Here is a 25,626-nt window from a genome sequence, read left to right on the forward strand (position 1 = left end):
CATGAACCTACTGCCAAAAAACTGAATCTGAATCAAGCAAAAAACACATCTGAGAGGCTGAGGTCTCTCAGGGTCCTGCCCGCCACGAATCAACATCCCTCTCAATATTTGCTACTCCACTACGTGGCTCCACCGAAAGCACCGACCCCACCCGTCCTGCGTGGCCCCACCCCATCTCTGCCTCCAGTAGCTCCGCCCTTAGATGCCCGCCTGTCTCGTAGATTGCCCGCCTCTCAGGATATGGCGCCTAGGCCCCGCCTACGTTCACATGACGTTCACTGCCTGCGCCGCGCGACCGAGGCACGTCCAGCGTCACAGGCCCCGCCCACAGGGCACGCCAGCGCGCCGGCGCGGTGCGACCTCACTGACTTGGGCCATGGCGCTGGCAGGTGCACCTGAGGTGATCCGCGCAGCGCAGAAGGACGATTACTACCTGGGAGGCCTGCGGAGCGCGGCGGGTGGCGCGCTGCACAGCCTAGCGGGTGAGCGCCCTGGGCACCCAGACAGGCAGCAGCTCCGAAGCTCCTTAGGAAAGCGAGGATCAAAACAGATTTACACACTGCAGAACATTTTGCAGGTCTCTGCGCCAGGCAGTGCCTGCTTAGTGTTCTCAAACATTTGCCCATTTACTTCTCATACGCCCCTATAGGTTGGACCTAACAGTATTACTCTTACAGGGAGGCACGTGGAAGTTTTCAAAAAGATCTCACAGGCAGGGATTTGAGAGAGCCGAGATTTGATACTAAACAGGTGTTGTTGGCACTACCTAGACTTTCCTGGGGCCTCCGAAGTTCTAGGACAGTTCCTGACTCAAGACAGTTACAGCTGGGAGGTTCTTAGGAAGTGGCCTTCCCCCGGAGTCATTCCTGTCAACCAGGTCGGGAGAGGGGACAGGGCAGGGAAGCAGAGGAGCCTAAGAGAGGGAGTAGTTGAAGGTCGCCCTAGAAGAGGAGGGATTTGACCTGGACTTTAATCACCTCCACCCTGGTGGGGGGAGAGAATTTCAGTGACCCCACTTCACCTGCCCAGAGGTAATATTTTTCTCTTTTAGGTGCGAAGAAATGGCTGGAATGGAGGAAAGAGATTGAACTGCTCTCAGACATTGCCTACTTTGGCCTCACCACAAGTGCAGGTAGCAGTACTTGGCAGGTCCTTGGCACTGAGGGGCCCACAACCCACACAACCCACTGAGCAGCTCCTAGAATTCACCTGCATGCAGCCTCAGGGAAGAAAGCCACTGGCACAGGAGGCACTGCCCTAGAGCTCTCTAGAGGCTAGCCCTCAGCCCTCAGCCAGGGGCTCTCCTTGCATTTGTATGTCCCTGAGGACCTTCATCCAGGGCTTTTCCAAGGGTGCTGTTGGGATCTCCCACCCCCAAGCTGAGGACCTAACCCAGGGCCGCCTTCTTGCTAGACAAGGCAAGCTCTAGCACTGAGCTAAATCCCCAACCCCAGGACCCAATTCTCAGTGGCAAAAGGCAAGTCAGTACTGACCCATCACATACTGGCCATTAAACCCTTGTGAGGTGGACACACAAAAGCTGATAGCCCTTTAGAAAGAAAAGCTGTGGTAAGGGCCGCAGGTCACCAGTGCCAGCTCAACATCCAGCAAGGAATGCAGAGCACCTATGAGATGGCCTCGAGAGGTCACTGTGGGTGACCTGCCCCATGGACTACACTCAGTGGTGGGAGACACAGCAGGCACCAAGGAAAATGCTGTAACATCCTGAGAAGTATTGAGCTCTTCAGGGCAAAGCAACAAGTCTGGGGGAAATCATTTTCTAGTCAACCAAAGCAAGTAGACAGTCACTGAAGAGCCTCTCAGGAGAATGGCCTTCCCTTTTTATGAGCCATGAGGCATTGCAAGATACAGACAGAGGAAGAAGCTAACTGCAGGCCATGACCAGACACGTTGAGGGCAGAGGTTGCTACAAACAGGATCATAGTGAGGACTCGTGGAAGAGTAGATCAAGGTACAACACAGGTTTGGCCTCAGGAGTAAGAGGTCTGGCTTTACCTTCTGCAGGGTATAAGAAAACGACTTTCCCAGGTTGGACAACTAAAAGTTAGCTTTTGGCAGGGGTAGGCTTGAGGGTGTTTTATCTGACTCCATGTGATACTGGCAGGTAAACTACTGGGCTTACATCTCAGGACTAAACCAGATCCAGACAGCCATAATCTGGAAAGTAGGAAACCACGAGATTGGATCCCATCACTTGGACAAGGGATAGCGGTTAGGCAGAGGAGGGACTGGAAAACTGGGAACAAAAAAAGACTGAAGACAGCAGGAAGCCTGGCGGTGGTGGCGCACGCCTTTAATCCCAGTACTCGGGAGAGCCAGGTGGATCTCTGTGAGTTCGAGGACAGCCTGGTCTACAGAGTGAGTTCCAGGTAAGGCTCTAGAAGATACACTAGAAACCCTGTCTCAATCCCCCCTCCCCCAAAAGAGAGAGAGAGAGAGAGAGCAGGAACAGGGGAAACAAAGGCCTAGCCCAGAGTTGCAGTCTGTGTCACATCATGAAATCACAGCAAGACCACAGTGGTTTTAATAAGTCATGTTGACCTTGGCTAGGTCTCACAGGTGACAGCCTGGAAAGGCAGGTTCCAGGGTAACTGATGATTGGGGGGGGGGGAGACAGATGACAAGCTGGCCTAGAAGTCTGTCCCTGTGTTGGATCCTCATCATTGTGCATTAATCCCCAGGCTACCAGACACTTGGAGAGGAGTATGTTGGGATCATCCAAGTGGATCCATCCCAGCAGCGTGTGCCCTCCAGGCTCCGCCGTGGAGTGCTGGTTGCACTACATGCTGTCCTGCCCTACCTGCTGGACAAGGCACTGCTGCCCCTGGAGCAGGAGCTGCAAACCGATGGTGACAGTACAAGGGCTTCACAGGGAAGTCTGCTCTCTGGAGGACGCAGCCGATCAGGGGCAAGGCGCTGGGTGCGTCACCATGTAGCCACCCTGACGGAACAGCAAAGGAGGACACTCCAGCGGGCAGTCTTTATCCTTAGACAGGGCCTTGCCTGCCTCCATCGGTTCCATGTTGCTTGGTTTTATATCCACGGTGCCTTCTATCACCTGGCCAAGAGACTAGCAGGGATCAGTTATGTAAGTAGCAATGCCAAGGGGGACTGAATATGGCCCGAGTCCTCTGAGCAGCCTCTTTGGGGCCCATGCTGATGGCATGATCACAGCCGAGTGTTGTTTCCAAGTTGGAAGTGAAACCCTGCACTTGGGAAACAGCAGTTTGTTCATTTCTATTTTCCTAAAAGGCCCAAGAAGTCCAGTTTCCACAAACTGAAAGTGGAAGGAAGTCTTCCTTCCTAAAACCAGCATGTGTGTGGCAGCAGAGCCAGGCACTGACTGAGTGGACATAGATCTAGCCCCACAGCAGTTTTCTCACTATTGTCCCATGGATATGTCCATTTCACTGCTTAGGGCAATGAGCACCTATTCCAGAAGGTGTCAAGTGCAGGTTCTAACCCAAAGCCTGGCCTTTCTCATTCATCTCTGCCTACAGAAGCCCCTGTTCACCATCCAGCAGCCCTACCAGAAAGGCATGGTCTTAGGGCTTCGACTAAGATATACTCCCACAGTGGCCCACAGTAAGCACATCACCTCATCACACCACTGGCCTTGGTCTGTACTAAGCCTGGTTGTTGCCTCGGGCAGCCTCCCACCTTTTTACACCCTGGCTTTCTACCAATGCCTTCACATCCTGTTACCCAAAACATCTTCCCTGGGTGTTACCTCCATGCCCACCACCCACCAGAGCTGCTCAAAGTTCCTATCAGAGGGGACCACATGCCATCTCTCCCTCCAGTTAAACTATTCCCCACACACACCCTCATCATAGAACCATAGTCTGGTCTCAGGTTTAACCTCAGTACTGCTAGACAAGGGGTTATCTAGCAAAATCTTCCCAGCAGTCATTTAGTTGAGCAGCTTGCCTCCCCTCCCTAATGGCTACTGAATGTTGGACACTGGGTTTGCCTGTAGGGCCTGTTATCCTGTTTTCCTACTCCAGCCCAAGGCATAATGTGTCCTGGTGTCTTCATTTCCTTGCCAGTAGGAAGGGCTAGAAGTGGAAGACAGCACAGTTCTGTTGGGATGTGGATGGAAGTGACATCACTAGCTACAGCAGAGGTGAGGGCAGTATCCTTGGGGGCCAAAGTGTCACAGAGGACTCAGTAAAGGGAACAGCATCTCCCTGTCCAGGTTCCCCATGATATTCCACATCCCACTCTTCCTCAGGCTCCTCTTCTTCCGGTGAACTGGTCCCCAAACAGCTCCGGAATCCTCACCCATTTTCCTGACCCATCTAGCCTGGCTCAGTTTTCATCTAATGCCTAAAGGTCAACCTACAGCTAGGGTTCTCCCTCACTACTGCCATTTGAACCCACCTCCCTGGTTGGTGCTTGTTCTTTGGACACTCCCAGTGCCAAGGGGATGACTGGCTGAACATAAAACTTCCAGCAGACAAGAGACTAGATCCTGGGGGATCCTGATGGTGGTGGGGGTGGGGGGTCACCTGTCTTTACAGCTCCGGACTCGCCGCCTGCCTGGAGAGGACCTGAGGGCTCATACAAGCTACCGACTGCTGGGACTCATCTCCCTGTTGCATCTGGCACTGTCCATTGGGCTGCAGTTGTATAGCTTCAGGCAGAAGCAGCGAGCTAGGAAGGAGTGGAGGCTGCACCGTAACCTGTCCCATCGCAGGTATGCAGGGGCTTCAGCTACTTTGGCACGTCCTGAGATTGTGAAAGGCGCACTCACCTGAGATATGTCTTGACCCCCACAGGAGTTCCCTGGAAGACAGAGCTGTTTGCAGAACCCCACTATGTACCCTGTGCTTGGAGGAACGAAGACACTCCACAGCTACACCTTGTGGCCATCTCTTCTGCTGGGAGTGCATTACTGAGTGGTGCAACACTAAGGTATGTATATATGCTCCCAGGCCTTCAACCCTTGGCAGTTAATGCTACCCCACCTCTCAAACCTCTCAACTTGGTCATGAAGTCCCCAGTCAGAAGGGAAACTTCCCCCTTTGAGGTGTGACTGAATATGCAGGTGAATGATAGATGATAGGTGCATAGATAGGCTATATACTTAACCACAGACTTGTCTTGCTTCCTGGTATTATTGGCACACTTAGGATGCTGAGACATGTATACACACCAAATTGTCCCTGTGTGCCACTGAACCATTTCTGGCAGGGCAGATGCCCAAAGCACACTGCTTCCTATAAGCAGCAGGGCCCTGGTTGGCATGTCTAGCCAGTGAGCTGTGGCCATGGCCAAAAGCCAAGGCTACAAGTAAGAAGGAACTTTATGTGGCTGTAGCTCTGCTGCTAAGAGGTGGGCGTCCTGGGCTGCAGTACAGAAAACACAAGCACTCACACTAAGTCAGCAGTCTGCATAGTGGGCATTCCACAAGTACCAGCATGTGTAAGTGTGGAATGTGTGCCCTCCTTTCTCATACAGATGGCATAACAAGTCCTGTCTCTTGAGAGCAAACACAAGGGTGCATCTAGAGTTGGACCTGGTGGAGGTTCTACAAGGGAGAGACTAGAATAGCATACACAGCCTGATGTCTTTTACTGATGGGGTCTGAAGCTCTCCTCTCGACAGCTCTTGGCCCAAGGTTGCTGGGAAGACATGTAGAGGCTCAGTCAGAAGGAAAAGCCCAGGAGAGGCTCCAGAAATCCAAGGTTCATAGGTGCTGAGGGTGGGTGGGCACAGCTATGTTCAGTCAGCACTGTCCCATGCCTAGCCACTAGGACTCAGACCTTGGGAGATGCCGTTTTCTGGTTGACTTACAGCTGTGTGTATGTGTGGAACAGTAAGAGATGCAGTGGGGATCAGGGCTGGACTCAGTATACAGTCATTGTGACACACACCCCCTACCCCATAGACAGAGTGTCCCCTGTGCAGGGAGAAGTTTCCACCCCAGAAGCTGGTCTACCTGAGGCACTACCGCTGACTGGGACCAGATCATCACCAAACAGCTCTAAGAAGTGGATGGAAGTTTACAGCGTTTATCCTCAGCACTGTGATTGCACAGACGTATAAAATCCTCACACACTGTTCTTTGTCATGTAAGCTACTACAGTTACCTGGGAAGAGAAAGGATCAGGGGCAAATGGGCAATACTCCATATGGGGTAGGAGAGTTTGTTGCCCCTTATCATGGCTTCTTCTGAGTTTCTGGAGGTAATGGGTTCCTGCTCCCTCCCCAAGCCACATAGCTGAAAACTGCTTCAGAAGTTGGGGGGGTCCTCAGGTCTGAGTGAGAGGCAGGGATGGGTTAGGGTAGAAGAGAAGCACTGCACTGTGGGCTCCACACCAACCAAGGTGCCACATGCTTATTAATACACGTTGCCAACTCCTTCAGAAAAATGAAGGTCTTCATCTTGGCCTAGTGGGTAGGAATGGGGGCTCCCCGAGTTGCAGATTTTAACTATATGAAGGTGCACACATGCCACGGCACATGTACGGGGATCAGAGAACTTGCAGGAGTTGGTTCTTTTTACCATGTTTTTTAGGGAGTAAGTTCAGGTTGGGCTGAGCAGCAGCATCTTTACTTGTTGAACATCTCACCAACCTGGCAGAGTTGGCTTGAGTAAGTTTTCTTCTATAAACCAATTTCCATGTGTCTCAGATACCAGTTCTCTGAGGAAGTTAGGTGAGTCGTATCTGCTTGGAGGCCTAGATGAACAAGTGTGACCTGCTTACCCAATGTCACTTCTGTGTCCAGCTCCCTCTTGGCTTGTCCCTAGCTTGTTTTTTGCTTCCATTTGACATTTCCAAGTTTTTGAAATTAATTCATGTCAAAGACAACCTGGCACATCTTTAAGAGACTTAAATTCCACAGAGTAGGTACATTAAGAACAGAAGATCTAGCTGGGCCTGGTGGTGCACACCTTTAATCCCAGCACTTGGGAGGCAGGCGAATCTCGGTTAGTTCAAGGCCAGTCTGGTCTACAGAGCTAGTTCTAGGACAGTCAGGGCTACACAGAGAAACCCTTCCTCGAAAAGACAAAAACAAATGAAAAACCCCAGAAGATCTAGAAAGACTTCATAAAAGTGTGGCGGTGTCCTGATAGAACCTTTGGTCTAAAGCCCAGCCACCAGCAGTGGTGTTTGATGTCATGTAACATCTTACCAAGAGCAGGAACCATCCCTCTAGGTGGAGCAGGGGACCAAGACTGACATAAGGTAACTTCAGGGACCCCGTGGGAACCTGGAACACAACTCTACAGTTATCTGCAGTACCCATTTGTAACTTATTGCTCTGGCCAGGTACACCCAATTTTCTTTCCACTGTACCTTGAGCCTAGTCAGCGATGGAGGAAAACAACGTGGAAAATATAAACAAAAATGTCCAGATTCAACCCCAAGTGCTCACATGGTTTGGAAAAAACAAAAACAAAAACTTAGAAAATGGTTAGAAAATGATGGGTTAAGTGTACAAAATGTGGCTCTAAAAGGAACATCATAGTGTCAGTAAAAGGAAACCTAGGTGACTGACTCATTCAGTGTCTAAGACTGCAGGATGGATGAGAAGCACCACTGAGCAGGGTTCTGAACAGGCCACAGCCTAGGGAAGCCTGCCTGCACGTGAGAGCCTCTGCCCTCCTGTGCCTTGGGCGTCTGCTCTCTCCTGGAGCCACTTGGTGTGATGTCCCTCCTACAGCTGTCAACAGCAAGCTGTGCCCAGTGAGATGACTGTGCTGTAGACGAAGACTATACAAGCAAGGGACACTTTCTTTAATAAAGTTGGAATTTTAAAAGTCACTTAGTAAAATCTTTAGAGTATTATTTTCATCACATCAAAAAAATCTGACATGCGGAGAGATTCTGTTTTCCCCATAGAAGTAAAAGGCCATGTGACAACCCCCAAACCTTGTGTGTTCTGGCTAGTTCTGTTTCCTTAGAGAGGTTGTTGCATGAGAACAAGTTTAAATTAATCAAAAGAAAAATATGTTGCGTATCAAAGGAAAAGTGTCAAAATAATCTCAAACAATTAAAATATAATATATATTTATAATTCCAGGCCCTCAAAAGCAATCATGGTAGTTAAGAACAAAGTTTTGAGTCATTATGATAGAAGCCAACTTGAAAAACATCTCTAGTGAGATGAGATTCAGAAACTGGCATGAGAACCCCACAGAGCTACGTGAAAAATCACCCTCAAAGTGTTACATTCGTTTTCACAGGTAGGAAGCAGGCTGGCACAGAGGAGTGGCCTCAGCGTGGTCAGGAAGGCAGGGCTGCTGCACTCCCATCCTCCCTCCCGCTCCTTGAGCTGCCACCCACCTGGCCTCCCAAGCCTCTGGTTCACTATAATTCTGTCCACTTCAAACACATGAACATCACTGAAAAAGAAATCAATGCAATTTGGTTTAAATGCCAGTTTCCTCAAGAACCTGATATTTCAGATACAAATCATTGAGGCTCCTCTTAAAAAGAAAATTCAACTTCCTCATAATCAACTACTTTATGTGAAGAAAAAGGCATTGTTACAATGGCTCAAAACCGTTCTTGAATACGTGTGACAGATTCAGTCCAGCTTCTAACTAGCAAATGTCTTGCCCACGTCCTCCTTCCCTTTGTATCTCCTCTTTCCGTGTGTGAATGGTATGTACCGGTATTTAATCATGTGCTGGGAAAACAAACACACAAACAAACTTGAGTTACTTCAAAACAGTTTCCTGCTCAGCCCTTTCCCTAGATCTGAATAGCCAAAGGCACCCCTCGATTGCTTCTGCCTGTCACAACTGAAGTCAACAGGCCAGCAGTGTGCTCCAGAAATTCTGACCCACTAGAGGTTGTCTGAAATCCCAACATCTGGAAAGTATCTCATGACCCTCCACAAAGAGCTAAGGGAAGCACAGAAGGGGTTCAGCTACACCACCCACCTGAGGATGTGCCATAACACTCTAGCAGGCTACCACAGGACCTGGAGCTCTGAGCTAGAAAGAGCCACTGAGGCACTACAGGCCCAAGCCCAACCTGGCTCTACCCAGGGCTTTCCTACTCAGCTTCCAGCAACCTTTGAGGAAGGCCCACTTGTTCTCGCTCACAAAGGGCCTGTAGTCTGGGATTCGTTGGCCTTGGCCAGAAGCCATGCACAGATCGGTCATCACACACAGGAGGCAAGGCCCAGCACTAAGACCTAAGCATGCTTTCCCAGGGATACTGCAGTCACGGGCTGGTAACCGTCATATTGCACAGCAGGGCTGCTATCTTTACCTTTATTTGCCTCTTCATTGTGATACAGAAAAGCATGATGAAGTACATCACCAGGATCGGCCAGAACACTGGGACGTTAAAAGCCTCGAAGAAGGTACAGACCATAGCCACAAGAATGCCTTTTGTAGCTGCATGCCTTAAAGCAAAGGGAGAAGTTAGTATGATCTGTAGGTAGCACCAGGCTCTGTCAACTTGCTCTGGCCTCCACAGCCACTCCTGCCTTTGCCTACTCAGAAGTATCTACTAGAGATATGCCAGAATAGTGTAGTGTCAAGTCACAGTCTATGTGTACTATACTGAACCATAACCAAGTCCTCTTAGCCTTTTAAAAGCTAAGACTTTAAACTTACACAAAGTGTAAAACATTCCAGTGAAAGCCAAATGTACCATATGCCTGCTACCTGGAACTGCCATCTGGAGCATTAACCTAGGCCCTGGGCCTGACACACAGCACAGTGCCCTCCCACCCTAGCACACAACCCTGCCACCACCATCACATCTCTTGTCAGGCCCTATAATCCTGAAATCCCCACAATCTCTTCTTTCCCTACAGAACAACATCCAGGTTCCTTGGGGGTTCCTTGCCCACCTTCAATTTCCTCTTCAGATCACATCCCACTCATATTCCACGAATGAAAACATTCAAAGAGCTCAGTTTGCTCATTCAATTTACTGAGCCAACAAAGACTGGCTCTTTCTGTGCTCCAGGAGCAGATGGTCTGAAAGACAGGCCAGGAGGCCATAGCTTTGACTTTTTGAAAGGCAGTCATAAAAGGAACTACACTACTCATATGTGTTCCCATCACTCTTTCTGGTCTCCTAGCACTTCAGGGTATCTGCTCTAGAAGGCCTAACTTTCCTAGGGTGGCCTTGAATCAACAGCAGTGCCTACAGGAGGCATAAGGCCTGGAAAACAGTTGTTAAGACCCTTCCATTCTGTGACTACCTTCATCTACTAACTCTAGATTACTGTGCCAACCCAAGAGAAAGCAATGTGACGTGGTGGTCTCCCCCAGAGAGCCCTGTGACCCACTCCCATACCCAACACTGCTGTTACCTTTTATATTAATGCATACCACATGCAAATAGCACAACAAAATTCTCATTTTGTTATGAAACCAAGAATTAACTGGGACAAAAACTGGTCTATTTTAATAGCCCAAGTACCTTCCACAATAGTCTTGAAGAAATAAGGTATGATTTGGTCAGGAGAAATGACTTCCACGTGTAGACAAGAGGGTAAGCAGTGAGCAACAATGCTAGCCTTCTTTCAAAATACCTCTAACCTTGACCATTACATGTCCATTATAGAATGTATATGTACCAAAATGTCATTCCATATCCCCCATATATGGACAATTACTATGTGTTTATAAAAATTAGATATATATAGATGTATTATTTTATTGTTCAATAGAAAAAAATTTACTCACCAAAATTTGAATTCTGGAAGCCTTCGAATGAAGGGACGAAACTCCTCATTCTGTTTGGTTGGTAATGAAGGGCCATCATCTGAAAGTTAGAACATCAGCTAGAGGTAAAACATCTGCTTCTTACCTTTGATTTCTGTCCCCACTTGTAAGTCTTCCTTAAATGCTTATGAACTACTATGCCTCACACATAGCAACGAGTTTTATTCAACCAGAGATAAAGTGTGGGGTCTGCAGGTAACTCTTGGCAAGACTTGTTTTATAAAAGACTTATGCACCTTTTAAATGTATTAAAAAAAAGAATTCAACTTCACACAGATTTTTCATTTGTTGTACTACATAGTTATATAAATTAAGACAAAGATAAACTGACATTTACATAAAACAAGTAGTAAAGAGAGAAAGTAGGCCACATAGTGGTACGTGCCTATAATCCTAGCATTTGAGAGGCATAAGCAAGATGAGTTCATGGCCAGCATGGAATACACAGAAATCCATTATCACAATGAAGTAAGAAGTGTCACTGAGATGGCTCAGCCATTATCACAATAAAATAAGTGTCACTGAGATGGCTCCGCAGATAAAGACACTTGGCTGACAAGTCACTTGGCTAACAAGTCAGACGATCTCTGGAATCCACATGGTAGGAAAGAACCAAATTCTGCAAGTCCTCTGACTTCCACATATGACACACACATTAAAAAAAAAGCTGGGCGGTGATGGCGCACTTTTAATCCCAGTACTCAGGAGGCAGAGGCAGGCAGATCTGAGTTCAAGGCCAGCCTGGTCTACAGAGCGAGTTCCAGGACACCCAGACCTATAGAGAAACCCTGTTTTAAAAAAAGAAAACAAAACAAAACAAACAAACAAACAAAAAGAATGCAGGCAAAACTGTCCTTGTCCACAAAACCTATGGAGTAGAGCCTACACACCAGGACTACCAAGTGTAAGGCCTCTTCTCATCTATCCTATTTACAGACAGAGAAGCTGAAATCTACAGGAAATGCTCCTGGTTATCAAGTCTCCCCTAAATGGTGATATGCCTCTAATCATCCAATCTGAAATCAGCATTAGAACATCTCCTCCAAGAGAGCAGAGTTCCTGCAAAGGCCACTGTTCACTATCATATGTCAACCACAACCCAAAGCTGGCCTCACTTGGGACAACATAAGCCCATAAGCCTGGCACAAAAACACACCAACAATTCAACTCAGAAACCAGGGAGTACCCAATGCCCTCAGCCTAGACTAGCTCCTGGCAACCAGGGTTCTACTGATCTGTGCTACATTTCTGCTATATTTTTCTGGTCACACCAGAGGGTGCCTAACAATGAATTCGGAAGCAGAAGCAGAGGATCAGACCCCTCCCTGCTCATGTGTCCCATGTTTGCAGTGTGATTTTGGATGTGTTATTTAACCCCAGTGCTTCAGTTTCCTCCTAAGCAAAACGGGGATAAAGAATGAACCTTTTCCTAGCTGCACGGGATTCAATGAGTATCCTATAGACAAATTCATCCTGATCCAGACACTGCAAACACATATAAGTATGACAAGCCCAGGTCCAAGTGTTTCCAGACCCATGGACTATCCCAAGAATGTAGAGGCATAGAGCAGCCTGGACAACACCCCAATAGCCCCTGCTGTACCTGAGTCTTCCATCAAGGAAGGATCCACTTTGGGAGAAAGGAACGCTATGAAAAGGTTTAGGTGGTAAATTCCCAAGGCATAGGTCACAATGTACCAACCCTGGAAGAGAAGGAAAGCCATCATCAATGAGCAGCCCAACCATTGCCACCTGGAACCAGTTCACTGACCCTGTACCCATGAAGCTCTGTTGCACTATGAACACAGTTTACTCAAGGTGAAGTGGTTAGGACTGAAATGCATGTTCCACAGTGACCATTTACCTCAACTTACCTTGTGGGTTTGATATGACCATAACAACCCATGGCCCTGGTAACAAACTTCTTTAAGGGTCCTGCCAAATGTGCATGACAGTCAGCCACAGTCCTGACCAGGACTGGCTATAGCAGAAAAGAAAGCTTTCCTCAAAAGACACTGCCCTGCCCCATAGGGCTAATGTGGGCTGGGTACCTAGGTGACTTTCAAGTGTACTCCTGGCCTCAAAACTTGCTGTGAGCAAACAGGTTCACAAGGAGTCTACCACAGAGTGTCAGCTATGACTACACATATGGCAGCTGGCAGTCCTCATAGACAGCATCAAAACACTCCACTTGGAATGTTAGCCTCACAGAAGAAATCCAGAATCAGAACCAGGAAATCAGAGGAAAGTGCTGCTCATTTCTCATTTCTCCTTCTCTCCTTCCTTCCTTCCTTCCTTCCTTCCTTCCTTCCTTCCTTCCTTCCCTCCCTCCCTCCCTCCCTCCCTCCCTCCCTCCCTCCCTCCCTTCCTTCCTTCCTTGGTTTCTCTATGTACCCTGGCTGTCCTGGACCTCACTGTAGTCCAGGCTGACCTTGAACTCAGAGATCTGCATGTCTCTCCCTCTGGAGTGCTGGGATTAAAGACCTGCACTACCGCCTCAGGCAAGAAATCAAGAGTAAGTTTTCAAGCCCAATTTTCCAGAGAAGACAAAGAACTGAGAATCCCTGTAGTCTCTACATTAGCACACTAAAGCATCAAGCTTACCCTCGTTGACTTCCAGAACTGAATGGCACACCTTTAAAGGCCTGTACTTTTCATACAAACAAAAGGAAACTTCTCTGCCTGAAAAATTTTCAGGACAGACAACTAGAAGCTAGATGCAAAAGTCAATTTTATGCACATATGCTATCATGTTTGATACAGCCAAGCTCTGAGGAATGCCAGGTCAGGCACAAATCTGATTCAGAACAGAGTACAACCAACCTGTGTGCCGTACCCCCCCCCCACCCCAAGGCTGCCAGTCCAGTCTTTCCACTAGTGAATCAAACAAGTTCCAATGAACAGAAATTCAACACTAATTTCAGACATGCAGTACAGATCAAGTCCTTCTAGAATAAACCAGAGAGTAGTCTATCACCATCATGTCATGCTAAACCAACCTGTGTCGAGTCAGAGAAATAAATTCAAAATGGAAACAATAAAGGACAAGTTTCTACATTTACTTGAAGATTTTCACACAGTAGTGAATGCATCAATGAATCCAGTAAATAAATGTGTTGCCTCATGTCCTAATGTCCTTCTCTAAATATTGGATGGATAGATAGATGAATGGAAGGAAGGAGCTTTAAATGAGGAAATCACCTTTCATGGCTGCAGAGGAGAAATACTCTAGACGAGGCCTCTAAGCTGCCTTCCTCTGGACTTATAGACATTAAAAGCCTCTAACCCAAGTCTGCAAGGAATTCTTGGAAACCAAGTGTCTAACTAGGAAGCAACAGGCTCCAAACAAAAAGTCTGAGTAAAAGCCACCTGTTCAAGGTGTCCACAGCCAGCCTACAGACCTGCAGAACTGCCTAGGCTACTCTATTACCCTATTAATGTTGCTTTAGCCACATAGAAGTAGCTCAGAAACAGCTAAATCAAGGTGAATGCCAAAATCACTCATGGCACCCTGAGTCTTTAACACTCCATTCAAGATTTCAGGGATCAGCTTGTGCCTACAGAGACACACAGCAAGGTCTGAGGGATACCACAGGGTCTGCTACCCAGACAAGGACACAGGGCAAGGGCAAGACTAACCTGGGCATCTAGGAACTCTAGGTAGAGAATATTATAAAGTCAGGACAGACTGTAACCAATTTTCTTTAAACAGGTAGTCACACTGAAACTTTTCTTACATTTCCCACCAACCTGAAAGTAATTATTACAAACCACACCCTTTAATATACCTCCAATCAACACCCCAACCAACAGCACATTTAGACAATGTGAAAACAGTTGAGAGCACACTTACCTGTAACAGGTATACTCTAATCATGTAGACAAAACTCAGGCCCAGTGTCACGACCCACCGGACAGCTGTATAGGGGGTAGACTTGTCCAGCCAGGACTGATAAATCTGTAAGGCAAGAATTAAAGGCATAACATCAGCCCACAACACCCACTGTACTACAAAGTGCACTTTCTGGTATAGCTAGGTTTCAATTTTAAAGAGATGCTTGAAACAGCAAGAGGTTATATAATATATACCAGCATGAAGCACTGACTATGATTAATCCAAGATTTACCTGCAATAATTCCTGAAACAGATCCAATTCTTAAGGAAAAACCTTATAAAATAATCAAGCATAAATACTGTGCTACTGCATTAGCCCAGAAACATTACAGGGAAGACTAACTTAACCCCAAAGAAAGGACTTGGGCTGCAAAGGAAAAAACACACATCTTAAGTTCACCATCCCATACTGTAAGACTCATGGCTCAAAGTCTACCCCAAAATACTATTTTCCCAAAGGGTCTCTCCCTGCCCCAGATATACTCTCTCATGTGCCTGCATGTATATCTGTATGTATGAGGGTGTCAGGTCTCCTGGAAATGGAGTTACAGACAGTTGTGAGCTGCCATGTGAATGTTGGGAATTGAACCCAGGTCCTCTGGAACAGCAGTCAGTCCTCTTAATCACTGAGCCATCTCCCCAACCTCAGATATGTTCTCTCAGGACTCCAGGACCTTGTACTTGCCCAGCAGTCCTGCACTGGTCTTGCCTGCCCACGAGTAAGTGGCTGACCACAGCTGGACTGCTTATATGCATGTAGAAATACCCAAACAGCTATAGCCATTACTAAGGAAACTCTTGGTTTTTCTATAAACACATGAGTTAAATTTTCACATTTTAATTTTGAAATATAACTTTAAATTTTAATTATAGCATAAATATATATATAAATAAAACCTAGCCCTGGCCATTCTTGAACTTACTTTGTAGAACAGGATGGCCTTGAACTCAGAGATCTGCCTGCCTCTGCCTCCTGAGTGCTGGGATTAAAGGTGTGTGCCACCACCACCTGGCAAAAGTTTGGTGTTTTTAATTGAGCCACATCAGCTCACTGAATCAGACTTTAGATATAGAGTGAGGCAGACACAGCCATACATAATGACCTACATCTACCTGAGCCAACACTAAAGGCTCACACTTAGGAAGCAACACTCAACAAGCACATGAAGGCAAAGGAGGGATGAAGTGAGCCAGGACAAGTGGATGCAGGTGGCAGGTGAAGGGGAAGGGGTGGGAAGAGCAGAGGAGAGAAGGATTTCAGTATTTGTAAAGGTTGTAAGAATAAATAAATAAATAAATAAATAAATAAATAAATAAATAAAAAGAAGCAGCAAAACAAAAACAGGAAGGGGTCCCCAGTGTCCAGACCTTTCTACCTGACCTTTTTCTGGAACCCGTATACAGGTACTCGTGAAATAAAGAGCCAACCCTGAAAGCAAAAGCTTGCACCCAGGGCAAGCTGTAGCTTAACTTCTCTCTGTGAAACAGCAACTCACCCTTCAGGAGGATTTGTCAGTTTCTCTTCCAAATATTTCAATTTATGATCTACAAATCTACTCACCTGTCCGAGCCGTGTGAAAAATCTGTACACCACTGAGGGCTTCCCATGGACAGAGTCTCCAACACTGTCCCCTTCAGACATTCTGTAACTGAGATAAACACAAGATACTTTAAAAATAAAAAAGCATTTGGGATGTGAAAATGTTCCCCTCTACAGACCAGTCATTTCATCCAAAGCATTCCTTTGGGTTTTCACCAAACATCCTGTCTTCTCCATGTTCCGCCCTGGATCTATACTCCCAGAGCCAGGTCCTCTCCCTACCAACAAGACTAGCAGTTAGTCCATCAGTCCCTGCCCCTTTCTTATCTGGCAACTAAATGTAACCCTATCTGCCCCTGGCCATTTCAACATGCTGCTGGGATCCCAGGCAGAATCACTACAGAACCTAACCAGCTAAGAGCATCATCACTCTCAATTTCACAGAGGATAAATCAGCAGATCAAGGCCAAGCAGCAGCTCGGGCCAGCCTGATACCTAGCTCTTCAGATATGGACTCAGGGAAACTGTTAAGGGATGGGGCCTTTGCCATCAATCCTACTTGAAAGGCAGGAAGGAAGAATCTTATGGTCCTGATCCTCTCAAATCTCTGTGTTGAACCTGTCCTAGTTCCTTCTGCTACAAAGAGTGAGGAGAAGAAACAAACTGTGATTCAAGTGTGACTTAAATTTACCTATGCTGAGCAGCTGAGAGGCCTTCAGCAGACTCTCTGGCTACAATCAGCCTCAGGTTCATCATGCGCAAAATGATGCTCTTTTAAAAACTAGACATATAAACAGACTTCAATCTGCAGCAAGTCTTGAGCTGGTCTCAGCTCCCAAAGTAGGTAAGAAATCAGGCTCACAGAGTAGGGCAGCAGGGCTGTAAATCCAACACTTCCAGCCTAGCCTCTATGTGAACACTGGGAAAATCCTTTGAAAGATGTCAGTGACCTCATGTGACCGTGGATGGCAAATGGGTACTCTTAAGAGTCTCCTCAGCAGCTACACAGGCCAGACTCAAGTCTGCATTAAGAGTTGTGAATGTGCCTGGTGGTGGTGGCACACGCCTTTAACTTGGCAGATCTCTGTGAGTTCGAGGCCAGCCTGGTCTACAGAGCAAGATCCAGGACAGGCACCAAAACTACATGGAGAAACACTATCTCAAAAAAAACAAAAAACAAAAAAAAGCTGCCTTGGGCATATTTTTCACCCTACAGTATACACCACTAAAACACATTTGCTTAAATTGAGAATAATATTGAAAAGAAAATACTAAGCCTAGTGGTATACATCTTTAATCTCAGTACTCAGGAGGCAGAGGCAGGTGAGTTTGAGGTCCATCTGGTCTACAGAGTGAGTTCCTGACCAGCCTATCTATATAGTGAGACCATTTCAAAGGAAAAAAAAAAAGGACAGGGCTATTCCTTTAAAGTACGTACTCTAAGCTGAGCTGACTGTTTAAGACTTTGGTTCAGATGATACATAACAAACCTACCAAAAACACATTAGTCAAGTTTTGATTATCAGACATTGATCTGCATCTTGATTAAACTCACTGCCAATAACAACCTGAGAGAGGCAACATAACCATTAAGAATGTGACCTTTGGAGTCCCACCGCCTGCTTCAGATCCCAGTACTGCACTTCACTTCCTATAGGGATGAAGGCAACTAAAGAATGCCTGGGGTTGGAATCTGGAGAATAGGATGAGCTCCTCACTGCCTTTCTCAAAGGGTTCTTATGAGGATCTAATGGCAGCCTGTGCTGAAGCCCCAGAGCCTGGCTCCAAGCAAGTGCCAACCTCTCAACACGTCAGACTTGTTCCCGGATTAGGGAGGCCCTCGTACCAGCTGTTCTATATGCAGTCCTCTTCTCTTCACTCAGATAAAAGGTCAGAGAGGCACTCCAAGCCGTCCAAACTGACCACCAGTTCCATGTCACATCACTGGTTTCCTTTAACAATTGTTTTCCAAGTCCTTTCTGGTAAGCACTCAACTTCCTCCCACTAGAATGCAAGCTCCTTGAGGGAGCTTATCTAGTTTTTGGATAGGCCTCACAACCTGCAGTGCCTGTCACATACCTACTGAAACTATGTTTCATCACACAAAAAAAAGCAAGGTTAAAAACTGTTCTAAGGTAGATAAGTGCTGCACACAGAACATTCTCCCCGTGCCTTGTTCTAGAGCCCATTATTTGGTTTCTGCACTCCATGACTTCTAAGCTAAGAATATGGCAGAGGAGAAAGCTCTCTGCCTAGCATCAGGAGTCGCTGCCTCCTGGCCAAGGAATAGCACCTGCATGCTCCAAGAGTTGTTTCCTCTTTGACAGCCCTTCCAGCCTGGGCCCCTCCCACCTTTGAGGATGGTCATCTTGGATCTCCCTCGGGCCTCTACTTTACGCTCTCCCTCCACTGCAGCCAATCCTCCAACACACACACTAGGATCCAAGGGGCAGAGTCTGGATTACCGATGTTCTTTTGAGCACTTATTCAGGAATTCCACATTATGAACTGAAAACTCCCAATTCCTGAAAACTCAACCCAACTAGTCTCTATTCTTAAGAGTGAAGAAAGAAAAGCCGCTGGGGGTTCTTAGTGTAAAGGTAGGTAACCCTCTTGCCCTGATATCCTTCCTGCCAAGGAAGACAATGTAGCCTTATCAGCACGACGTTAAAAGTACAGCCTGGAGAGCTGGAGGTTTTACTTCCTTAATGTCACCATATAATCTAGAGTCCTTTAAGTCATTTAACCATCACCCCTTGAATCCATTCAGCAATGTCTTCGCCCTCAGGCTTAATTCCTACACGTGTGCCTCGAAACCGAACACGGTGGTGGGGCAGCAAGAGGACACCTAACACATGCCCGCCCCGGACTCTCTGAGCTGTACGGGCAGCAACAGGCCACCTTTCTCCAATATCCCACGGCCGGGGTGGGCAGCGCTCGTTTTTCCCTCGCGAACCCCTCCCGGAGTTCGGCCGGCCCCCTGGCAACCCCTCGACAGCCTCAAAGGCACTGCCCGGCCCCGCCCGCCCGCTCATGGCCTTGACAGTCCAGAGGAAGGCGGCGATGTGCCGCCCGGCCAGGTTCGAACCACCAGCCCACCACCAGCACCTCGCAGCTCCGCTGCAGCCGAGCCGCGGTCTCCCTCACGGCTGCGGAAGGAGGATGGCGGGCAGGGCGGCCGCCAGAGCTCGGCTCGGGATCCGGTAAGCTGCACAGGCACTTCCGCTCCGTCCTGCGGCACCGCCTCCAGCCGCCAAGATGGCCGCGGGGCGGGGCCCAAGTTCCAACCATTTCCGCTTCCTGTATGGACGCCGAGGCCGTTGGCTGGAGTGCTTCCCGGCGGAAAAACAGGGCTGGCGGAAATGCGCCGTGCTGCACAGGCGCATTGGTGTCCTCAGGCGCCGGACCGGACACGGTTGCTTCGGATGTTACGGTCTCCAAGACAGAGCCTGGCCACGCCCCGTGGTAACCGGAGGCCAATGACAAGCGGCTTTATGGTTGCTCGGGAACCTTTGGCGGCAAGATGTCGGAGACTGGTGATCCGACTCAGGCTTCACTCCAACCGCACCGGCATTCGCCGAGACGTCCGCCGAGAGACGGTACAAACTGCGTATCCCCTCTGGAGCTCGGTCGCTCTGGAGAGCAAGGCTGGTGCCTGAGGCCACGCCAATGCTAAGCGTGTTCCTCAGACAGGCTTTGGTCGCGTTCGGGTGCCCGGCAGGCGTAGTCAAGGCTGCAGGCTCTGGGCCTGCCCTCCCTGGGTTAGGGGGGCGGGTAGAGTAGAGGTCAGGCCGGCTAGGCAGGGTGAGCACACAAGGCTTGGGAATGCAGGTCCACCCAGTTCAGCCTGGTGGAAAATTGCCCTAAAACCGGAGAAATAGGGTCGATATGAGGCCAGAGTCCAGGCAAGTGCCACTGTCTCTCCGCCCCAGGCTGCGACTTGCAGGTAAGAAAGCAATGAGAGATGGGAGTTGGGTGTGGTGTCTCAGAACCGCAAGATCAAAGATGAGGCTAGCCAAGAGTCCTTAGGGATAAGTGTGGATTTTTGTTCCGTGGATGGTGAAGGTCCTGGCAGGGTGGGCTCCTCTGTCTCCTCACTGAAACTGTTCCACTCCCTTGTAAGAACCTGCAATCAGTTTTTGTCCTAGTCCTCCTCTTGCTGGGTTTACCTTTTCCTTGGAGCATGTCCACATAGCAAAACCCAAGGAGAAAGAGTGTGCACCAACAATAAGCAGAACTGAGCCACATACGTCTTGAGCAGTTAATCAAGGTGAAGCATGCTGTCATATTGAAAGGGTTGAGACACTAGAAATGACCTGCAAACCACTCCAGACCCTGAGCTGCTCTGTGTCTATTGATGTCACTGTTCATCTTTTTTCCACATACAGGTTATGGCGTATATGTATACCCAAATTCTTTCTTCCGTTATGAAGGAGAATGGAAGGGAGGAAAGAAACATGGTAAGAAGCTTCTGGTCACTCCAGAGGCCATAATACCCTTGCAACTCAGAGCCAGCTTTCTGAGAAGCTTGGGCAGGCCAGCGTTGTTGTAACAAGCTCAGAACAGTAATGTCCCTGCACACTGGTACCACTTTGCCCCAATCATGCTGGAACCAGTGTAAGACCAGTTCCTGTAGGCTTGAAGCTCATTATGTGCTGGTGGGTGCTAGACCTATTGGTGAGAGGGATAGAGTGAGACGATTGATCCAAATCTCTGTCTCTCTGTCTCTCTCCCTCCCTCCTTCTCTCTCCCTCCCTCCCTCCTGCTCACTCACTCACAGGTGCACAGACACACACACCATCATCTCTCTCCCTCTCTCTCTCACTCACACAGGTGCGTGCACACACACAGCATCATGGCCTGCTGTGTGCTTGTTATTGCACACCCAGGCTCCTACTCTTCAGCCTGAGTTTCTCTGTATTCCAAAAGAAATTAAGAAACAAAGTTGGGCCGGACGGTGGTGGCGCACATCTTTAATCCTAGCACTCGAGAGGCAGGCGGATCTCTGTGAGTTCAAGGGAAGGGAGGGAAGGAAGAAACAAAATTGGTAAATAAGGAAGAGAAAGAACCCTGTTCTCTCTGTCACATCTGTGGCAGCATTTATAGGAAACCACTAGACAAAAGCCAGAAGATATGTAGACATTGACTATCTCATGCTTTGAGACACTGAATCTCTTGGTTCCTAGGGAAAGATAACTGTGTTTTCAGCAGGCTGCCTCCTATTGCCTCTCTTAGCAGCATGGATGGCCTGTTATATTTTCCCAGGCAAGGCATTATGGCCAGGTTGTAGTGGTGCATGCCTTTAGTCCCAGCACTCAGAAGGCAGAGGCAGGTGGATCTCTTTAGTTAAAGGCCTGTCTTGTCTACACTGCTAGTTCCAAGACAGCCAGAGTGATACAAAGAAACCCTGTCTCAAAAAAAAAAGAAAGAAAGAAAAGAAAAAGAAAGAAAGAAAAAGGAAAAAAAAACCAGCTGGTTGTGGTGATGGCGCATATCTTTAATCTTGGGAGTTTGGAGGCAGAGGCAGACAGATCTCTGAGTTCAAGGCTAGCTTTGTCTACAGAGCGATTTACAGGACAGCCAGGACTACACAGGAAAAAAAAAAAAAAAAGAAGTGACCATATTTTTAGAAAACCTAAGCAATTAGAGGAAAGAAGAATAAAATAAACATTCCCTGGAATGACTCACACACATACCAGAAAAGTGCTGGATCTAGGCTTTCCAGTGTCTGGGCTTCCTGGACTTTTTAAATTTGTTGATTCTTTCTCCTCAGTACATTAGAGGGCTTCTCATATCTACTGGCTACCAAAATGTTCTTCTCACTTTCTTTCTTTCTTTCTCTCTTTCTTTCTTTCTTTTTCTCATTTTTATTGTTTAGGGTTTTTTTGTTTTTGTTTTTGTGTTCATTTTGAAACACAGTCTTACTGTATAGCTCAGGCAGGCCTTGAACCTGGAATCCTTTTGCTTCAGCCTCCAAGTGCACCATTGCAGCCAGCCTCTACCATTCTTTTCTTTTTCTTTCTTTCTTTCTTTCTTTCTTTCTTTCTTTCTTTCTTTCTGTCTGTCGTCTGTCTGTCTTTCTTTCTTTTTTTTCAGACAGGGTTTCTCTGTATAACAGCCCAGGCTGTCCTGGAACTTGCTCTGGAGCCCAGGCTGGCTTGAACTCACTGAGATCCACCTGCCTCTGCCTCCCAAGTGCTGGAATTAAAGGCATGCACCACCACCACTGCATGACTCTTTATTTTTTACTTTTTTTGTTTTCTTGTAAACCCAGGGCCTGTACATGTTAGGCAAGTGCTCTACCACTAGTCTATCCTTCACCTTTCACATTTTGTTTAGTGTTTTGTGTTTTGGTTTTTCAAGAAAAGGGTTTCTCTTTGTAACCCTGGCTGTCCTGGAACTGACTATGTAGACGAGGCTGGACTCAAAACTTAGAGATCTGCCTGCCTCTGCCTCCTGATTGCTGGGATTGAAGGTGTGAGCCACCACCACCCTGCACACATACATTTCTTATTTTTGCATCACCATTAAGGATTATTTTCCTGTCAGCAGGCATCAAGACTCATATCTAAAACTGTTGTCAGAGCTACTTGAAGAGCACCCACTTTTTTTAAGATTTATTTTTATTTTCTGTGCATTGGTGTTTTGCCTGCATGTATGTCTGTGTGAGGATGCCAGATTCCCTGGAACTGGAGTTACAGTTTTGAGCTGTCATGTGGGTGCTGAGAATTGAACCTAGGTACTCTAGAATAGCAGCCAGTGCTCTTAACCACTAAGCCATCTCCAGCCCCGAGCACCCACTTTTTTTCTTTTTTTTTTTTTGAGCTGAGGATTGAACCCAGGGCCCAAGCACCCACTTTTAAGAAAAATGGCTCAGAAGTGAAGAATGCTTACTGCTCTTGCAGAGGACCAGAGTTCAGCTCCTGGCACCTACATCTCAGGCAGCTTATAACAGCCCATAACTCTGCCCCAGGGGACCTGACACGCACTTTCAGTCTTCATGGGCACTCTCATGTGTGGCAGGAATCTTAACAGGTCTTGTTAATGAAATCAAACCCGAGGCCAGGTATTGGGGTGAATGCTGGAAGATCAGAGAAGCAGAACAAGCCACAGTTTCCTCACCTTGCCAGTTCCTCAGCTGGTCTTATTTCCTCAGACAGCAAGCTTCTGAGTCCTCATCCAAATGAATCTCAGCTGAACTGTGCGGCTCAAAGCCTAAAAGCTTAACCAGCCAAATGCTTAACTAGCCAAATGCTTGTAGTTTCTGGTCTTCACGCCTTATATAATCTTTCTCTTTCTGCCCCCAGTCCCTAGGATTAAAGGCTCAATTTCTGGGATTAAAGGCCTGGCTGTTTCCAATGTGGCCTTGAACTCACAGAGATCCACCTGGCTCTGCCTCCCGAGTGCTGGGATTAAAGGCGTGTGCCACCACTGCCTATCCTCATGTTTAATATTGTGGCCGTCCTGTTCTCTGACCCCAGATAAGTTTATTTTGGGGAACACACAATATTTCCGGGAACACAATACCACACTCATGCATGGGCACATGAGTGTACATGTCCTCTCTCATGTGGATAGAGGCAAAGTCTCAACTGTACGGCTCGTGCCTCTATGGTCATTCCAACTGAGAAGCTGGCATTCAGGAATGTTTTGGGGGGTTGTTTTGTTTATAGGAGTTTCCACTAAGTTGCCCAGGTTGGCTCAGACTCCTGAGTAGCTAGATTACAGACATGCACCACCATAGCAACTGAGGTTTTAACTCTGAAAAAACTGAGCTCAGCTGGCATGGGTTGGTCTATGGTCATTCTCACTAACCAGCTGACTGCACATTGATTTCTCTTACCAGGTCATGGGAAGCTGTTGTTTAAAGATGGAAGTTATTATGAAGGTGAATTTGTGGATGGAGAAATCACTGGGGAAGGCTACCAACACTGGGCCTGGTCAGGTTAGCATTGGACATAGGTGGGCTATTGACTGTATTCCCATAAACTCTCTCAGAGTTTATGGACACACAAAGTGCTGTGTGTAAACAGGGGGCCTCAGGTTCCACCAATGAGAGAATAATAGTATGCAGGCTGGGGCAAGACAGTGTGAGGCCTACAACTTGGATGACCTCTATGCCCATGGAAGGCCTAACCTCGTGAAAGAGGGCCCTGGGGACTCCAGTTGAGGCTCTGCATGTACCTCTTGAGACAACTTGGTCTTCTCCTTAACACCTAGTTGGAATAAAGATTTACCATCCCAAAGTTACAGTTTTCTTCTACATTAAAGATACTTTAGGCCAGATGTGGTGACAAATGACTTTAATCCCAGCACTCAAAACAAACAAACAAAAGCTATTTCAGTGGTGCAGTGGCCAGGGGTATTTCCCAGAGGCTTAGGCCTCACAGTAAGCGGTTGTTGGTGCTCTGGAATTTATCTCTTGGGCTCAGCATTCAGTTGTTAAAGAGCAGGAAAAGAAGGCTCATCCTTCACTGTTCCCCATCAATGCCACAGAGAGTTAGGGTTTCCTAGTACAGTCTGCCATCTCAGCCAGGACAGAAAACACTAGTCCACTGCAGTCCACACCAAAGAGTAAGATAAAGAGACAGACACCAGCCAAGTGTAGTAGCATACATCTTGAATCTCAGCACTCAGGAGGCAAAGGCAGATGGATATCTGTGAGTTTGAAGCCAGCCTGTACTACATGTAGAGACAGACAGAGACCTCCATCTGAAAATGGCATCTCAGGCCTGGTAGTGGTGGTGTACACCTTTAATCCCAACATTTGGAAGACAGAAGCAGGTGGATTTCTGAGTTTGAGGCCAGCCTGGTCTACATATTGAGTTCCATGACAGCCAGGGCTACACAGAGAAACCGTCTCAAAAAAACTTTAGGAAAAAAAAAAAAAAAGGAGGAGAAAAGAAAAGAAAATGGCATCTCCACTGTTGCTGGTTAGAACATAGCAGAGAAACAGAAAACAGCCTGATTCTTCCCTCTTCTCTACACCAGGAAACACCTACTCTGGACAGTTTGTTTTAGGAGAGCCTCAAGGACATGGCATCATGAAGTACAAAGCTGGAGGTCACTATGAAGGGGAGCTCTTCCACGGCCTGAGGGAAGGTCTGGTGCCCAGGGGCTTGGGGGCCTGTGTGCTCAGTGGCAGAACCATTAACATAGCCAACTGAGTTTAGAAAAGACAGGGATTAGTACCCCCTTTTCTGCTCACAGCGCAGTTCAGCCCAAATCAGAGCCTGTATAGGGAGCAGCTGCTTACTGTGTCCTGGGACATGTGTCATACCCGAGCTATAGAGGGTTAAACTTAGAGGTTAAAACCGTGTACAGTTATTTAGTGATAATCATGGGTCCTCTAGCTTGTCCTATGGCAGGTCTTCGAGTTTCAGAGTGGTCATTCCTGCTGTTACAGCCATGGTTTAACTAGATCCACTCTCCCAAGGTCTCAGTGACCCTGGAACTCTCGGGTCC

At 47.5% G+C, this 25,626-nt stretch overlaps 3 protein-coding genes across 14 annotated transcripts in view; 2 read left to right on the forward strand and 1 right to left on the reverse strand.

The window, feature by feature from the left end:
• The first annotated feature begins 325 nt into the window (after positions 1-325).
• Positions 326-6,087, forward strand: Pex10 (peroxisomal biogenesis factor 10). Of its 3 annotated transcripts, none has more exons than XM_036179310.1 (6): positions 326-482; positions 1,052-1,132; positions 2,703-3,116; positions 4,486-4,720; positions 4,803-4,938; positions 5,915-6,087. In XM_036179310.1, the coding sequence occupies exons 1-6, from the start codon at positions 377-379 to the stop codon at positions 5,981-5,983; spliced, it is 1,041 nt and encodes a 346-aa protein (XP_036035203.1). In that variant the 5' UTR covers positions 326-376; the 3' UTR covers positions 5,984-6,087. The 3 variants fall into 3 exon arrangements, with proteins under 3 accessions (XP_036035203.1, XP_036035201.1, XP_036035202.1); XM_036179308.1 differs by having other exon boundaries at positions 2,703-3,109; positions 4,545-4,720; XM_036179309.1 differs by having other exon boundaries at positions 2,703-3,109; positions 4,545-4,720; positions 5,919-6,087.
• A 1,661-nt stretch (positions 6,088-7,748) lies between these two features.
• Positions 7,749-19,433, reverse strand: Rer1 (retention in endoplasmic reticulum sorting receptor 1). The gene is made up of 7 exons (XM_036179446.1): positions 19,270-19,433; positions 16,183-16,270; positions 14,580-14,684; positions 12,330-12,429; positions 10,688-10,766; positions 9,255-9,390; positions 7,749-8,664 (listed from the first exon to the last, which is right to left on the reverse strand). Exons 2-7 carry the CDS (start codon positions 16,261-16,263, stop codon positions 8,575-8,577), a joined length of 591 nt encoding a protein of 196 aa, XP_036035339.1. The 5' UTR covers positions 16,264-16,270; positions 19,270-19,433; the 3' UTR covers positions 7,749-8,574.
• Positions 19,434-19,570: 137 nt separating this feature from the next.
• Positions 19,571-25,626, forward strand: part of Morn1 (MORN repeat containing 1) — a 62,087-nt gene continuing 56,031 nt past the window's right edge. For 6 of the 10 annotated variants that reach the window (XM_036178022.1, XM_036178026.1, XM_036178028.1 and 3 more), the window contains exons 1-4: positions 19,571-19,760; positions 20,550-20,621; positions 24,008-24,106; positions 25,153-25,263. In XM_036178022.1, coding sequence (XP_036033915.1) covers positions 19,685-19,760; positions 20,550-20,621; positions 24,008-24,106; positions 25,153-25,263 — 358 coding nt within the window. In that variant the 5' untranslated portion in view covers positions 19,571-19,684. Of the gene's footprint in view, positions 19,761-19,791; positions 20,108-20,549; positions 20,622-24,007; positions 24,107-25,152; positions 25,264-25,626 lie in introns of those variants that run through there. The other 4 variants (XM_036178020.1, XM_036178023.1, XM_036178019.1 and 1 more) reach the window with 4 other exon arrangements.

The sequence above is a fragment of the Onychomys torridus genome, chromosome 2, assembly GCF_903995425.1.
Source record: "Onychomys torridus chromosome 2, mOncTor1.1, whole genome shotgun sequence".
Classification (NCBI taxonomy): Eukaryota; Metazoa; Chordata; class Mammalia; order Rodentia; family Cricetidae; genus Onychomys; species Onychomys torridus.

Bases quoted from the DNA above. Each gene is read 5' to 3' on its own strand.
- Pex10 (XM_036179310.1), top strand. From the start codon at position 377: ATGGCGCTGGCAGGTGCACCTGAGGTGATCCGCGCAGCGCAGAAGGAC. The intron at 483-1,051 runs GTGAGCGCCCTG...TTTCTCTTTTAG, and splicing joins CGCGCTGCACAGCCTAGCGG to GTGCGAAGAAATGGCTGGAA. The intron at 4,939-5,914 runs GTATGTATATAT...CCTACCCCATAG, and splicing joins CTGAGTGGTGCAACACTAAG to ACAGAGTGTCCCCTGTGCAG.
- Rer1 (XM_036179446.1), bottom strand. From the start codon at position 16,263: ATGTCTGAAGGGGACAGTGTTGGAGACTCTGTCCATGGGAAGCCCTCA. The intron at 12,430-14,579 runs GTAAGTGTGCTC...CTTCTCTTCCAG, and splicing joins TTAGAGTATACCTGTTACAG to GGTTGGTACATTGTGACCTA. The intron at 8,665-9,254 runs GTAAAGATAGCA...TTGTTTTCCCAG, and splicing joins CAATGAAGAGGCAAATAAAG to CACATGATTAAATACCGGTA.